The 17,680-nt window shown below is 36.6% G+C and overlaps 1 protein-coding gene across 9 annotated transcripts in view; it reads right to left on the bottom strand.

The window, feature by feature from the left end:
- The window catches only part of ZNF280D (zinc finger protein 280D), a 56,250-nt gene that overhangs the window by 29,560 nt on the left and 9,010 nt on the right, over positions 1–17,680 (bottom strand). For 4 of the 9 annotated variants that reach the window (XR_011143671.1, XR_011143672.1, XM_068958135.1 and 1 more), the window contains exons 3-7: positions 16,564–16,629; positions 16,096–16,466; positions 9,722–9,839; positions 3,904–4,071; positions 1,146–1,255 (exon numbers count right to left, since the gene is read on the bottom strand). Coding sequence is in view for 6 of the 9 variants with exons in the window: in XM_068958135.1 (XP_068814236.1) it covers positions 1,146–1,255; positions 3,904–4,071; positions 9,722–9,839; positions 16,096–16,466; positions 16,564–16,629 (833 nt within the window). In the remaining 3 variants the exon portion in view is untranslated. The remainder of the gene's footprint in view (positions 1–1,145; positions 1,256–3,903; positions 4,072–9,721; positions 9,840–16,095; positions 16,467–16,563; positions 16,630–17,680) is intronic. The other 5 variants (XR_011143673.1, XM_068958138.1, XM_068958139.1 and 2 more) reach the window with 3 other exon arrangements.

Here is a 17,680-nt window from a genome sequence, read left to right on the forward strand (position 1 = left end):
GAAGTTTTCGGCAGCTAGTACAATTAGAATGTTTCAGAGGACAGATCTTTCTCCTGCTGAATAAAGCTTCTTACTGTACAGGCCTAATTCTGTGAGCCTTCTAGCAAGCAGTTCGTTTCCTACTGTAGTAGTTTGACTCAGTATATTTATCCTATATGGTTAAGCAAAAATTTAATAAAACTAAATTAGCCTACTACTTTAACATTATCTTTTATTCAGCTGAGGTACTCAATGCAAACGCTATTCTCTACAAATAATGACTAGAGAAATATAAAACAGTAGATTTTTTTTTTCATTATTATATATGTTTCTTATTTATGTTTTGACACTGAAGGAGGACAGTAGTTACCATTGAGGTATCTTGAGCCCATTAAACCAGAGTGATCTATGCTAACAGTAGCTTAGAGGCTCACAGACCTCAGTTTTGCAGGAATTCCTATTGGTTTTGTACAGGCTATTCATATTGTGCACAAAGTTAAATGCCTTCCTTGCTCCCCCTGAAATGGAATATACATGACTGAAAGTTACATGAGTCTTTGCCACGTGATTTTTATTTATATTTTATATCTATTTATTTATTTGGGGGGAGGGGGCAGGGGGGAATAGAAACAATGATAAGTAGTTCCATAAGCAGAGTAAGTGATGCTCAGTTTCTGAAAGTTTTTTCTTCAGTGTTTGAAGTATGAACCACAGTTTTTTTTCCTTTAGCTGAATAATGTTCTGTAGCTACCAAATGATCTACCAAGGAAGAAAAATAAGTTTACACTGAAGTATTTTTCTCAGTAGCAATCATAAACAGATGTGGATCAGCTGGCTGTCTACTACCTTTGAATTTGTAGGCACTTGCCTTCATCAGATTAACCTGAAACTGCCCAATGGTTCTAGAAGTCGCTGCTGTGGCAGAGAGAAATCATACACAGACAGCAAGTATGTCCCATTTTCATTAGAAAGATAATGCAAAAAGGTAGAATTGATACCTCCTCTCCTCCATTCTTCTTCTCTGTGACTATAAGACATTTAGCATTTGGAACCAGGTTGATCATAGCCAAAAGGCAGACTATCTTCTTATCAAAACATGGCACTCTTTCACAAAGAGAAACCCACAGAAGTTTGTCATTATGTTTATCAGCCCTCAAATATTTTACCTTCATATGATTTTTTAAAGGATCCATAAGATTGAAGTGAATATTGCACTTTGGACAAGCTCGTGGAAAAGGTCCTCCGTTTTTAATGCTGCTTGATGCAGTATTTGTACCTGTAAAATGTAAAGTATGTTAAGATTCAGAATTCACAAGCAGAAGAATAACTGATTTATTATTATTTAGTGTTCTAGTAAAACATACTATTTAAAATGAAAACTACTAACAGTTCATGTGGCAGAGGTAGCCCTAAACAACGTTTTACAACCATCTTGCTACTCTTTCTGAATTCAGTTTGAGTTTATTCTTTTTGCCTATAAAAAGACATATGCCTATAAACAAACAACTTTTACAGAATTTTAGCATCAAAAGAGGAAAAAATGTGAGGGGGGGTCAAGGCAGCATGACAGACAAATGCAAAGCGTTAATTCTGCCCTTCCCTCAGCTTAGGATAGATTTGGTGATTTTAAAGAGCTTCAATTCTCAAAAGAACATACAAAATTTATTTTATGCCATGAGCTGATCATCATCACAATAGGGTTCAGAATAACTGTTTTTGGAAAGGAATTTCACCATATGGTTCTCAATGAGGAGAATGTGTCCCTCTGGCCAGTAGCTGGAACCTAGTTGCATCATTCCTGTTGAGCAAAGGTGTCTTTGGAAAACCTGGAGAATAAATCCTCTAAATAATTACTCCCACTAATGAAAGGAAGAATACTTAACATTTTTCTTATCAACATAAGATGATTAATACCTAGTGAGCAAGTAAAAAAAAAAACAAACACCAAAAAACCCACAAAACCACCAAACTACCCAAATGACATTAGCTCAAACTTTAACAAATAGACCAAGGCTTCCGGTTTTCTCCAAACTGCCCAAAACAAACAAACAAAAAAAAGAGAGAGAGAGAGCGCGAGAGAGAGCGCACACACGAGCACGAGCTATTTCTGCAGATGAAGTTCTCTTGCATTTAAGAGTCATCCACAGATCTGGAGGACCTCAGGCTAGGTAAGCAATTTAGAAAAAGGTAGATTAAACACAGGAAGAGTTAAATAACATCTCAACCATAGGGTTAAGTGTACCCTGACAGGCTACGAAAAATGTAATAAAAATATATATATACACAAATACATCTGCTTTATAACAAGTGAATGAGTAAGCATATCAGTGAAGAGATGACCATGTGACAACCTCAGATTCTGTCACAAAAAAAGGTCTCGTGTAGTCCACAAGGTAGGCATGGATCAAATGTTATTTTTCCTTGAGGATAACATTATTGTCAAGAACCATAACTGAGCAGAAAGCCCTTCACATGCGCGGATGACCATGCAAGAGACATACCTCACAATAGTGTTTAAGTCTTTGCTATCACAATTTGTAAAACATTTTGATTAAGTCACATTTAAGGGCAAGCTAAGTTGGAAGAAAATAGGTTCTGTAGCAAGATCTAGTGTTCTGTGATGCCTCAGATATGGATCCTGTGACATGTAAAATTTATATTAGCATGGAACCACTTAGAAAAACTCAAAAAAAAAAAACCCCATGCTCTGTGAATATCATCTATTTCTTTGTTACTGAATTTAACAGGAAATTCTGGCTATCTTTTGTGTATTATAGGCTGCAACATAATATCTATTTTGCCCAGCATAGGCTGAAGGAAATTTTCTTGCTGCAAGATTCAAAGCTATAACCACCTTTCTGGTTGCTGGGGAAGAGCCTGATGGGAGAACAGCTGCAGACAAGAAACGCAAAAAACCAAAATACTATGCGATTCCCAACAGTGGAGTCACTCTGCGGGTAGCTTCTTATTTCTGTGTTATGGGAGAGTGTGTGGCTGGAAGTGTCCTAAAGTCGAGAATAAATCCTTGTCAATTACCATCACTTGGAACACACACCTTTTAGCTCAGGAGGAAAATGCACCTAATTATTAAAATGATGAAACAGCTAGACTACCTCTCTACTTGTAGGGAGGGAAAAACCTTTCAAAGAGCCTCCTGAACCTCAAATCCCCCTCCTCCCTTCCCACCACTATTTTAAAGCAAATCAAAAACACTGCTGTAAAAGAAAGGTGGGGACAGCAAAATACACTTTGCAATAGCTGGTCCAAGTACAGAATCACAGAATAATTTAGGTTGAAAAGGACCTGCGGAGGTGTTCCTGTCCAACCTCCCGCTCAAACCAAGTCCAACCTGATCAGGATGCTCAAGGCCTTGTCCAGTCAACTTCTGCATATCTCCAAGGATGGAGATTCCATAAACTCTCTGGTTAACCCGTTCCCATGTCACCACTCTTAAAAATGATTTTTTCCCCCCTTTTCTCTCAGAGACTAATTGATAAATTCTGCAGTTTCGGAATTCTTGCAACCTTGTTTTTTGGTTTGTTTTTCAAAGCTTTACCTCTCTATTCAATTCTTTGATACACAAAGTTTGAACTAAAAACGATGAATTCAAGGGCATTTATTCTGAATGCCTGTGCTTTCACAGCTTCTGAACAAGTTAACTACTCCTTGTTTTATAGGGTCACACACAGCTAAACAAGCAAGATCTTAAGTCTCAATATAAAAAACCTTTGGGCATATTAATTTGTAAAGTTATATAAATTCTTGCATAGACTTTTTTATTTTAAGGCATAATAAAAAGCAGAGCTATTAATTTACTCTGCCTTAATAACATTAGTTCTGTTCAACTTCAACATTGCATGAGTGCTAGCTTTTTCCATGGAACAGATGCATGGATTGACAGCTAGACCATTTGATCTACCCTACCTTTTGAAGATACATTTTGTGATGGAGTTACTGTTGCAGAGTTAACTGTAGGTGAAACAGCAGAATTGCTTCCAGCACCAACCTCATTAGGCTTGGTCTTTTTTGGAGTTACACTGTTGCCTTCAGAAGTAGCAGGACGCTTAGATACAAAAACACTCTCATTCAGACCTACAGTGGTTTAAATTAAAGAACCTCAGTTTTTTTCCAGAGTATATTACGAACACATTACTGATACCTATACTTTAAAGGATGGACAAGTCTAAATAATGCAGTTAAGCTCTTGCTCACAGAATAAACCATTTAGAAATTAAGAATACTATAGCCAACTCAGATATTTTTAAGATAGGTGGAGAAGGAAAGGCACTGCCCCTTCTCCTGAGAGCCACTAATCATACTACGACTACCTGAAGAAGGTCTATATTTTTGCTCACATTCTTTGGCCTGCTTTTCATGTCTTGACCCACGCTTATCTCAGACAATATTATTTCACAGTAATAAAGTTAGGCAGCTGTTTTCTGCCTCTGCCCTTCTGATGAAAAGATATCTCATCCTACCTTTTTTTTTTTTTGGTCTTATTCTCATGCTGTTTTAGTTTATTTTTATTTAATTCTGTAGAACATCTGAGACTTCAGTATGCAAAACATTATACAAAATGAAAATAGCACTGTAATTTCTAATGACCTATCACAGCATGGGCATCTGCTTTTTTCTGAAAAGGAGTCAATTCTTTTATTGTTTGTAATATTTCCTTTAAAAAGAAATATTAAAAAACAACTCAAATTCACACAGGTTCAGTGCCTGATAAACCAGTCGATTCATTTTTTGCTCCATCTTGTCCTGAAACCAACATCTCCCGTCACTGTAAGATTACCCTCGTATTGGAGAACCAACCAGTTGATTTCTCTCAGTAGAGAGATCAATCCTCAAGTAGACCTGAGAACAGAGCTGCATGCCAGTAAGTTTTAAGTGCCAGCACAAGCCTTGTAAACAGAGAACTTAACTGTATCATTAAAAGTCTTGCCAACAATCAGAGATAACTCGTGTCACACAAAACCATTCAAAGTTCTCCGAAAAAACAAACCAAACCAAAAACAATGACAAACCCCCACCTCCCCCACAATTGTTTTTACCCAATGATTCCTACCTATACCTAGCAAGCAGTCTGGGTAGAGGTGTCTCCCCATTCAGCCCACAGAGGCAAAGAACCACAGCACTTAATACCGATATTTGAGCGCTTGAAGAGTTTACCACGTTATGCCTCATATAGAGAGAACGTACTTTTAATTAACTTTCACTTCTTACATACTTATTTAACCATTCTAAAGCTCTCCTTTGTAGTACACGTTTCGGGAATATCCACCACTTCTTCCTGACAAAAATGAACATATTAAGCTCACATTTCTCATTCAGTCTGTACATTGTTTACCTATGGTAATTAACACATTCAGAAAATGAACAGGTTATTCATTACGTAATACTACTTCCTAGTGTTTTTATTTACTTATTGATCAATAAAGCTAGGTTACAGTTAAGTTAATACATTGTTAGGTACATGAGCTAATTGTATTGGTATCTGTCTTTATTAGCAAAGCTTTTGTACAGTTGGTACGACTTTAGCGTTCTGTATCGCCGAGGCTATTTGAGCATCAGGCCATCAACCCAGAGCACACATTGTGTGCTTAGTTATTATGCGTAGCTGTGTAATGGAGGCTGGGGAAAGACAAGGTCTGATTTTACAAGCATCTTCTGTGAAACACCTTACTTTATTCTAGAAGAACTTATTTGGGAAAAAGACTATTTTTTGGTTATTATTTTTTCCCCCCTTGTCAACATAATTGGCAATACTTTCCATTACAAAAAAAAGCTTGATATTTCTGACCGTGACAAAAAAAATATTTCGGAAAGTATTTTACATATTTATAAAGGTGAGCAGTCTTACCTTACTGTATAGAGCTCTAATTTTCTAGTAAGTTTCCTCTTTCAGAAGTTACCCTAACAATACGAGAGCTATGTATGTTTGCATTTAAATTCTGTTGCTTGCTCATAAAAAAAAAGTTTGAATGCATGTTCTGAAAAAACAATCACAATAATTCTAGGTATTATTTAATACCTAGTTAGTATAAAACAGTTCCACATCTCAGAGCTAAGGAATTTTAACAAGACAAATGCCATCATACATGTGCCTGGATTTTTCAGGTGTACTTATGTGCTTAATGGGTTTTAGTCATCATATCTAAAGAAATCAAGTTAAGCACTTGTTTGCAAATCCAGCTGAGGGGGACTACGATCCTCAACATTGGCAATGAATTAAGCACAAGTTTGAAGAGGGCATTCAAAGTGCTCTCTTGGACCTGAGAATGTAGTTACCAAGAGATTTCCAAAGCTTGAAATACCTTAAATATTCTGAAAGCATAATAAATAAATTGGTGCATCAACCACTGCTATCTCTATTTAGCCTGTTTTTTTTGGTTCAAAACCAGTTTGCACTGGCTCCAGTGGCTAAAATGAATTATTTGCGATTTGTGCCAACATGAAAGGTATATTAAGAACACAGATTTCATTTTGGATTAATGAAAGACATTAAAAGGGTCATATCACTCAATTAATGAATACAATAATTTTTCATAGAATTTCCTTTAAGGTAACATAATTACCTTAATACTTAAAAACTATCTATTTTCATTTAGTAGAAATGGTGGAATCATATAAATGCCAGGTTCTTAAATTTTTGAAGCATCTTTACTCAGTTAAATACTTTCTGCTAAAGAATTTCTTTTTCCATTGGATTATAAAATTTGGTAAACAAAAAGACCTGTTAAAAGACTGATAAAATCTGTTTTAGGACGAAAGACCATTTACAATATTATAGGCTACGTCTTTGTTAGCAGCTTTGTTCAACTAACATGACTTAACAGCATTATTAAAATTATTGACATGAAGATTCTCTCTACTACAAAATACCCTCAAATCAGGATACTCTATATAACTTTCTAGAGTTCTGACAGTCTGAAAGCTCAAAGAGAAGTGACAGATCTATTTAAATATTCAGGATTTCAGTATCAAATATTCAGTAGGCTGCTGTTACCTGCCTGGGATCTAATCCCAATTTTCCTTAATATCTGCTCAAAATTGCTAGGCCAACCCCAACTGGGCCAATGAAATATTCTCAACAAACAGCCTGCTGGTCAGAGGATCCAAAAGAGCCCAGTTATGTTCTGATTGATACCTCTTTCTACCAAAGCATCTCTTTAAATTTGTGCGTAGACACAAAAAATTCCTCCAACCATTGATGTTTCAGACTAGTTTGCTTGATGCCCTACCGAGCAGACTGCACAGCTGAAACTATCAGAGCCTCCAGATACTAAAGAGCTCTGAGAAAAGCAGCAGCCAAACAATTTTTGTTTGGTTTTATAGTCTGCTTGAGTCTATAACCTCCCATTTCATATTACTAGTGAATACTTTGGAAGGTATTTTATAGATACTATGAAACAGCTGGCTATAATCGTATGCGTAGTGTCATTGTGCATGATATCTACAGTAATTGCAAGAAGGAGCCAAAAGTATACTGGATGCATTATCAGCTTGCCTGAAGCTTTCTCACACATTACAACACTACTGTAAAACCCTTCATGCCATTATGCGCATCTGTGTCAACTGGGTGTAATTTTATGAATGATGGCAAAATACATTAGAAAGGGTAACCAAGAATATAAGTGGCAAGTGTATTCTTGTAACAGCCACATCAAATTAAGAAAATAAGGATCTGAACACCAAAACTTCTCAGCCTCTAGTACCATCTCCCTTGCCAAGCATCTCCCAAGAATCTAGTGCTATGCTATGAATGCACATATACAGTACACTCAACTCCAAATGCCACAGAATGCTGGTAACAGCATTTCCTGGTTCCTTCAAGCGGGTAAAGTTTGTGGGACAACAATCCCAAAACATTCTCAGATAGCAAACAGCAATTTCAAGTGCATTCCCAGCACCCACCAAACCTGCAAGTAAGATGGAGTTACCAGTGCTGTTTGATTTCTCACCACTATCTATTTAAGAACCTAACAAAACGGTTGGCTAACATTCACCATTTCCTGAGTTCACAGACCTAAAAAACATGTCCAGCCATCAACTGCTTCATGCTGTGAAGCATTAAAATAATCTTTTCTTTAATGACTCCAAATATAGAAGTTAAATTGTCCTGCAGAGTATCACAAGCCAGTTTCCAAAAGGATTCTGCTTTAAATAGCATATTCCACAGCATCTCGTGCCCACAGTGTTGCACGTGAGTTAAAAGAAGCCTAACACTAGCAAGTAGGCATTGGAACATACAAACCACCTGAACATAAGCGGCTTACATAACATAATCATGCAAGCCAAATCACAACATACACATATACTTATTGCTGTGCAATGAAATACAGCGTGTCTTACATTACCCTTCTGTGTCAGAGGGCTAGAAGACTTCTGTTTCAACCTGCAATTTTAAAACTTTTAATTTCCAAATCCAATAGCTATCTTACTCATATAGACAGAGGCTAAGTAGGGCACACTTAAGGCATCTTGAATTACAATCCTTGGTGCTTTAAAACCTTTTTTTTTTTTTTTTGGGGGGGGGGGGGGAGGTGGCGATAAGAGTCTAACATAAGTTCCGTGTTAGAATAAGAGTTCTAATATTAGTTCTTCTAACCTGAAAAAGGACTATAATTAAACCATACCACCTGTGCTTTGAAGAATTAGGGCTGGAATACTGAGCCATTTGTAATAAATCAAGCCCTTGTTTACTTTACAAAAAGCTATTTATTTATTCCAATCAGACAATAACTGGATCGCAAAATAGTTGGATCGCAAAATAGTTGGACATGTATGGAAATACACTACCAACCCTTTATTGACCAGAAGCTGGAAGGAATGCCTGAACTGGAGACCTGAAATCATCACATCAAGCAGAAGAGATTAGCAATCATTGTATTTTACATAACCTGTTAATATGGCCTGTTACCTCATAGAAGAGTAAGAGGTGATGTTGCCTATAACAGACTGAATGACAAGATTCTGGTCAGTTATTAGAAAAGTGCAATCCTTCACAAAAGAGAAAGAAAGTTTCAAGTTATAGCCTGTGTAAGATTTGAAGCATGCAGTGTATTCAATCTACTTCATCTGCTGTGACCAGGAGTTTTTTTTTTTTTTTTTAAAAAAAAAAAAAAAAAGGAGTTTCATTTTTTGCAGGATAAATAGTTGCTGAAACCCAATTTACCTAGTTGAAAAAAATATTTTATTTCAATGGCTAATAGCAGTATTATTTCCCTTCTCCTTTCTCTCAAACAGGATCCTTTTGATCCCATCTACTCCAACTGCTGTCTATATAGCAGTCAGGAAACCATGATGATGATCACCAGGGAATCCACTCAGCAGACTCAGGAAGTTCTTCTGGCACTGTTCCACAGCCCCTCTCTTGCCAACAGGCGTTCCCATTCACGTTACCCAGAGAGTACTGGATATACTGATAATAAGCATTTGTCTGTCAAAAAAAGTTACAGTGGATCTGGCAATATTTTTTCCATCTAAATGAGCATTACAAAAAGAAATTAGTTGATGTTACAGTTTCACATGCTGAAGAGCAAAGTCTGACAATGCAAGGCTCCAAAGTTTATTTTCTTAAATGTTAAACAGTGTTATGTACAGTGGGGGTGGGGGGAAGTAGCTATACTAAGTTCTAAAGAGCCTATTTAAAATTATAACTCAAAGATCTGCACTACAGTTAAATGACATTACACTGTTTCTTTCTCTTATCAAATTCAACTACTACAGTTATACCCACCTGTTACATTCACTGCTGGGCCAGTCTGGTACTGTGGAACTCCCGAGTTCTGTCTCACACCAAACAGTATACCAGATGTATTATCTGGTGCAGCTGGTGGAGAATCCATAATATAATCCTAATAAGATATTTTCAAGAGGGAAAAGAGATTTGAGGTTTAACATTTTTTACTTGCAGGCTTCAAAGGGTTTATTTTTAAAACATTATATGCTTGCTTAAAAGTACTCATAAGTACTTCTCTGTAAATCAAGTAAACTACAATCTCCCCAAAATATATAGTTCCTTTTGACAGTTTAAGAAGTTTGCAACTCTTATCGGTGGTTGTTAATTCAGTCACAGCTGTATGTCAGAAATGCTACAACAACCGTAAGACCTGGGAAAGTCCATTTTATGAAATACTATTAAACCTGTTTGAACCACTGGTTCTAATTGCTTTTGTTCAAAACACTGATGCTGCTTCAAATTATACATGAATTGTTTTTCAAGAACAACTCTAATACCTTCTTCCTTCAACCTAATCTCAGGCATTTGCCTGTTACTCTTGTGCAATAGCTACCTGCATTTTAAAGGATGAGAAAGCAGAACTCTAAACAAGAGAGGCATAAACTTGCAGCAAGGGGAAGCTTCTCAAAAGAAGTATGAAAATAGACTGATCAAGTTCTGTAAAGCAGTCAAGCTTTGATGGAAGTAAAGGAAATTTTATAGCACACTGACTGGGAACGGCACTCAAATTTATGATGTCACTACTATTTTTTTTTTTCCTCTTACAGTTTAGAATCCTAGAATAATTTAAAAAGGACCTCTGGAAATTATATGTTCCAATCCCCTTTTCGAAGCACAACTAACTTAAGTTGGTTTAAGTTACTCTGAGCCTTGTTAGGTTATGCTTTGAACATCTCCAAGGACAGGTATCTCATTACCTTTCAATTTGCTCTTCTAGTACTACTTATAACCTAAAGAATTAGAGTCCATGTTTCCTGGCCTCAATACTCAAAACTGTTAGAACCACACACCCTCATTGATCACACGTGGAGAAAGGGGTTGTGGGGGGGGAGAGTGAGAATTGATTATTTTTACAGATATTCAAAGCTGGGGCATAGGGTAGGAGAAACATGCACTTTCCAAGATTCAACAGTACTGCTCATATCTCAGAAGGCCATTCCTTCTAAGAAAAACAATCTGGAACACGAAATATTGTCACCAATAGCAATAATGAGTTGAGAAAAACCTTAGGATAGTTATGTTCAATTTCAGCATTAAGGTATGAAATGCAAAGTGTTGGTACATGATTCTTCTACTCCAAAATAATCTAATTACTTTTACCTCATAAAGCTGTACTGTGAAATGAAAAGCTAAACAAAGGTAACTCCATTTTCTTATAAGAAAAAAAAGTATTGTCCAACACACACAGACACACTTTGTCATTAACATATCCATGAGACAAAGCCCCAAATACCTTTTGCTGTGAAGATCAATCTCATAAAATGCTTCCCATTCATAATTATGCTTATTTGAAAACATTCCCAAGAAAATTACCTTTTAAACTATCACATTGATTAAACTTGCTGGAAACAAGTCTAGAATGTGAACAAACACACATATAGTTGCGCTAACTCATCAGCGACAGAAAAAATTGGAACAAAATGAGATATGCCTCTCTCCATTCCCTCTTCTTATCATAAATCTCTTCAATGAAGACCCAGTAACACTAAGGGCCACTCTTTCCTCTGGTGAGTGACCTAATCCAAACTCACCAAATTAAACACAAATGTTCAAGAGCAGTTGAGGAAATAAAGATAATATTGACAACATTACTAACAGTTAAGTACCTCTTTGCTCTCATTACTATTAGAGAGCTATATGAACTGCAATCACAGCAGAGCAGGTGTTAGTGTATCCATAATGGCTTCACACTAATAAGCATGATTACTAGCAAAGCAGTTTAGACTGCAAACCCCACCAAATGCAGCTAACACTTGAATGGTAAGCCAGTGGTAGGCTCTTAGATGGTGCAGCAGACGTTACACACCATCTGCAGCTGAAATTTGGCCAATATAATAGCAACAGGTAAGACGTGCCTCTTTTACTACTTTGTGGTTTTTTGTTTGTTTTGTTTTTGTTTGTTTGTTTTTAAGATTTGCTACCATTTTAATTTTCTTCAAAATAACAGTCCGTGTATTCTGTTGGGTTGAATGGTTGCATATTTGGATCTCCCCAGCACATACTAACCATATTTGGTGAGCAAGAAAGTAAAAACAGAGATCCTGGAAATTCAGAGATTCATTATTTTCCAAATGTTTTTTCCATTTACAATTATTCTTTTCATACAATTTGGCTCTATCATTTTACATACAAAATGGAACATTTTCCCATGCTGTAGAAAACAAAAGCATTTTAGTTAAAAAATAGCTTTTCCAACTCGATGAAAAATCAGATTAACATGTGTATGTGCTCTCACATGCAGAAAGGCAAAAGCTAGCACCTTTATAAGAGGAGTTCTTAAGGCCCAAAACACACACACAAAACCCTTCATTTTTCCAGAAGGCTCTGGTGAAATATTAGGCTAATATTATGCATCCTAGATTTTCTAACTGTGGAAACTGAAGTGATAATCAGTAGTTTTCATTGCCCACCAAATTCACACACAGTGGAATTAGAATGATGCATAGCATTGGACCTCCCAGAAGAGCTAGGTAGAAGTGGACCCCGAAACCTGCCCAACTTGAGTAAGCAAGGTTAAGATATGGACAGAGAGGGATGGAGCCTTTTGGGGAGCGTTCCGAGCGCTGAAGTATAGAAAAAAACCACTTCTCTGAGAATGAACGTGTGAACGAGAGGACAGTACTATGCTCTCATATACAACAACAGTAGCTCTGAATAAGGACTGGTGTATACAGTATCACAGAAGTCAAATTCAGCTCAGTTTTTGGAACTGAGTTAATCCAGACCTGTAACGAGCACACAAAAACTAGACTTTTACAGTAAGGCAGTCAATCCAACCTGTGATAGGAAAGGTGTATTTCACAGATGAAACTGGAATCCAAAACACTGACAAGAGGCAAATTATAGATATACACATTATGAAACTGAGAAAATATCCATTTCAACCCCGCTGGTGATCAAGAGAAATCAGTTCCCACAGAAACAGACTTTGGCATCCTGAGATTTAAAAAAAAAAACAAAAAAACAACAAAAAAGTACCATATTAAGAATGCAAAGAGTGTTCATTCATTGAAGAACATTAGAAGAAAAAGGGGTCCTGACATAGTATCTAGCCATATTTCATAGCTGTCTGCTCTAGGGACCTTAGCCTGAGCAAGGGGGTTGGACTAGATCTCCAGACACCCCTTCTAACGTCAGCCAGTCTGTGATTCTGTGATCATAACATTAGAATAATTTAATTTTAAAAACAAGCTTCAACATGGGGAAGCTGAAGATCCAAATATTGAACACTTTCTAGATTTAGCTGGAAAAGTGATTTGATGCCTTTGACATTAAGAGCAATCAAGTTGGGAAGGAACAAAGATGTATGAAATAAAACACGTGACAGAGAGCCTAAAGCAGAAAAATACAGATACTAAACAGTAGTCCAAGGAGAAATAAGAACTAGATAAAGGAAGGAAAACAAAACCACCAAAAGTCTAAGGAGCTCTAAAGCAAGGAAATAAACCAAAATACAGATAGCATACATATGACACTAAAAACAGCAAATGAGGCAACATGCCAGAAATGATGAAAAAATCCCATGTGCACAGAACTCTGCCCAAGAAACAGAACTATATCAACTCTGTTTAAAAAAAACAAAAAAGCGCATGAAACAAACATCCTTCCCCACAAGGAGTGTAACACAATCAAGAAACAAGTCTCAGAAACAATAGAAAAAAAAATAAGAAAACAAATTATTCTAGATAAGAATGAAATTAGAAATACAATTCTGAATCCAGAAAGGCTCAGTTGAAGGGATGGAAGATTCATTTTGAGTCTGTTACGAGTAAGAAAACCAAACAACAAACAAAAATCTTCCTAAATGTACTCAAGTTTTTTGTCAAGAATGACATCTAAAGGCCACATTCAGGAGAATTTAAAATTTGAAAGCTCATGAAAGCCATGATCAAAAAGTTAATACTGTAAAGAAAACATGTAGTATGAGATAATTCCAATAGTGAAAGTTTTAAGAGGCCACAGAACATGGCTGCAGTATAAACCCCAGAACAGGATGCACTACTAAAAAGTGTTGGTCTAACTGGAAATAAAGCCTGAGAGCCACAGAAATGACCGATAAGTAATTAGAGATCCTTTTTTATGCTGTGCATCTTGACAGCCATCTTTCAGGCTGCAGCTTTTTCAAATATCTCTACTCAGCCAGGGAACAAGAACAACCCACAAGTTCAGCAAAGGAGGACTATAAAACTTGATTAAGTCTTATCTGTGCCATTCCTGTTGGAAGTAAACTTGATGAATGAGAAAGAAGTCTCAAAAAGAAGCACCACATATTTACTATCTTTAACCATCAACAAAAATCATTGTCTTAATGAGTTACATCCAGCTTACATAGACTGAAGAAGGCTGAGCATCTCCAAAAGGTATGATTGCTCTAACATTTTCTATTAAGAACACAGTAGAGGCCACTAACAGCTTTATCTACCAGAACAGAAACAGGATATATGCATGAGAAAAGGTAGGGAGAAAGGGGGGCTGTCTTTTGCCATGAAGACTCTGCAAGACATCCAAGCACTCCTTTAGAAAATCTCCTATTAACATCAAGGATTTAATAAAGCATATTAAGTCATGAGAAAACGTTTATAAAGACAAAAATTTCACAGACTTGAAATACACATTTTGTGCAATAGCAGACCTTGCAGTATTACTTAGCCCACTTTATAATCACAGATTATAAGAGGACTCAAAAGGCAATCTGGATATCCTAGTGACATCTAGGGTTTTGACTACATTTATTATTTTAGGCCTTTTTAGATGCAATGATAGACTGATTTGGCTAACCCACTTCACCAGACATGCCCCAAGCTTCTCTCTGCAAGCCATTTAATCAACTGTTGAAGACTCCAAACCAGAAAGCGTGAGTTCTTTCCTAATGAATTTGCCAGTGATTTAACTACCCAGTCCATAGGCACTTCTTTTGCCTTGTTTTTCTTAAAACAAAAGCAAAAACCCAAAGCAATATGCAATGATTTAGCCACAAGTCTTAAGAAGAACATATAATCTCATGTTTTAACTATCTTATTAATTATATTCATTCAGACTGATTCTTCTGTTCAGTAAAAGCAGAATATATTAGGCTACATGGTATTCATTCATACAAAACCACTGACAGCTAGGACAATGGCAGCTCCGTAGATTTGCCTGGAATGTCAAAACGATGCCTACTGTCAGAATAAAGAGAAAGCCATTAGCAGCCCCTGAGCTTCATATGAACCCTACAGCAGTAGCTAATGCTGTAGTCACGTTGCCTAAACAGTCTCAGCTGAAGTTGCTCTTAAGAAAGGTATCACAATCAGTTTACCTCTTATAAGTGAGAAATTTTTCTCTTTGTTCTTTCTTTCTCAAAAATATCCATAGCTAAAGCAAAAAAGCACTCAACTTGACTCTAGCTGAAAGTTATCATTCTGTGATTCTCTGGCTCTCCAGGAAGATCTATGCTACATGATCTGCCTGTGTATGTCCCTTGGGCCTTCCAAAGGAAACAAACATGTTGTAGAGGCATTTCTTCTACTGACCCTGCAAGTTTGGCAGCTTAAGTCCTCCTTACCATACTACCTTTCCACTACCACTGCCAAGCAAACAAAAAAGCAAAAACATCTAAGTAGCTACTGGTACAGCATTCTCTTAAGAAGTAAAAACCACAGGAGACACACTGTGAAAGTCAGGCGGGAAAAAAGGCAAAGTTACTTAAAAGGTCAAATGCAAATCATACCAAAATGAAATAATTATGGAGTATCTGTTTCTTTGAGCAGAAAAACCTGTAAGATGTACAGAATGGAAATGTTCTCATTCACTTACTTCTCCACAGCCTAAACAAAATAAAGGTTGGAATGCTATTGGAAAATTATATTAATTTCTCTCATGTCTCAGATTTTCATTTAATATAATTCCATTGATACTAATTAAAGTTATCCTCTTCGAATCTTGCGACACGTTTTAAACCTAGTATGAATTTGTGAATCAATATTTTCAAATATGTTTTTAATTCAGTGCAAGTTTAGGGTCCTAGAACCTTTACAGTTTATGCAAAACTAGTCTATACTCTAGTCCAGGTCTTCAAATGACTAGACTAAGTGAGTCAGTATGTTCTTCATTGATTTATTCAAAAGTAATAGCTACGGAGTATTTTACAGTTTAAGGGAAGAAAAGTTTACCTCATTTAATATGTCAGGCTCCGCTGTTACAGTAGTCACCGGCCTCGGTACAGGTTGAGCCATTACAGGAACCGCAGTATTTCTTGATGCTGGCTGTGTCGTCACTGGAATGGTTACAGGTCTGCTAACAGGTTGTGATATTCCAGAACTTGACCGAGGCATCTGCTGTGTTGATAAACATCCAGCAATTGGTCTCTGCAATGTCTGTGAAGTTCCTGAAACATTCACTGGTCTAGACAATGGCTGAACTGCTACAGAGCTAGTTGTAGGTCTGGATACAGACTGAAAGACTGATGAAACAGGCATAGCACTGGGGCTGGATGCAGGTGTCGCATAATGGTGACTGTCAGGCTTGAATGTAGTAACTGTACCTGTTACAAAGGATTTCAAAGTTATCTTTATATAACACCCCGCCATAGATGTTTCATAAGAGTTTTTTAAAATTACCATATTAGGACAACATAGTACCTCTACTGGGTGCACCATTCTGTATCCCCCTTCGTGATGAGCTGAGGTTGACTCTGTTCAATATATCTGTCAAAAGTTACATTTGTCTTAATTGCAGATAATTAATCGCTTAATTGCTTTGCAAATTAAAAGCACCATTTATATCCACTAATTAATCCAATTAGAATTTGACTTATATATTAGAAGATTATTTCTAAAATAAATACCTGGCAAAACAAAGTGTCAGTTACACAAATTAAGACACATCCTTCCACTCCCGTCCCCTTAGGGGAGCAAGTTCACCTAAGAATCTTAGTTTTTATTTTGTTTGAGAAGAGTTAATGCACAAAAATAAAATAAGAACATTTCATAAACATTTAGCTCTGCTGATTACAAAATACAAACACATTCATTCACTTCTGTTTGTCGTATCTAATAAGTTCCTCAAATACCAGAACTGACCCACAGAAAAGGAAGCATTTTCTCTAAACCAATACTCAAGTTTGCTTCTGCATTACAGGCAAATATAGGATGCTACCCATTTACTAACTTGCCTTTAGACTCCAACTTCCAGGATGAAAGGAAATTGGAAGAACAGGAATCAGAGGAGCGATATTGGAGCTGCATTACAAGTGCAACAGTTTTATTATATATCCTATATGATAGCCTATGACTAGACTTATCAGAAAGGCATGAAATTTTTTAACATCTGATGCTCGCTACCTAACCCCTACAACAATACCAACATTTGCCGACTAGTTCATCTACATTTTTAGCTTTGTGTTTCTGCTCATTCCAGAACGTTGCAAACATTCATCAAACTAACATCCTCTTCTACCAGCAGGTCCTCAGTTCAGTTAATTTTGCTATCAAGTTTCATGCTCCAAAAGGTAAAATATGCGTATGAAATGAGATCCTCCAATATCTAGCCAATGAGATTTAAAGTAACTTCTCAGACCTGAGATCTTAAGAGAATCTACGTATTGTGTTCAACAACCTTAAGGCTGCTTCCACAGGTAATGACTCAAGAGCATACAGGTTGATTAACAAATTAACAGCAAGAGAACTCAGAAGATCACAGCTCTCAGCCTGTCACCTGCATTTTGGTTGCAGCTCCTTTTTCATTAGTATGATCAAC

The sequence above is a fragment of the Struthio camelus genome, chromosome 12, assembly GCF_040807025.1.
Source record: "Struthio camelus isolate bStrCam1 chromosome 12, bStrCam1.hap1, whole genome shotgun sequence".
Taxonomy (NCBI): Eukaryota; Metazoa; Chordata; class Aves; order Struthioniformes; family Struthionidae; genus Struthio; species Struthio camelus.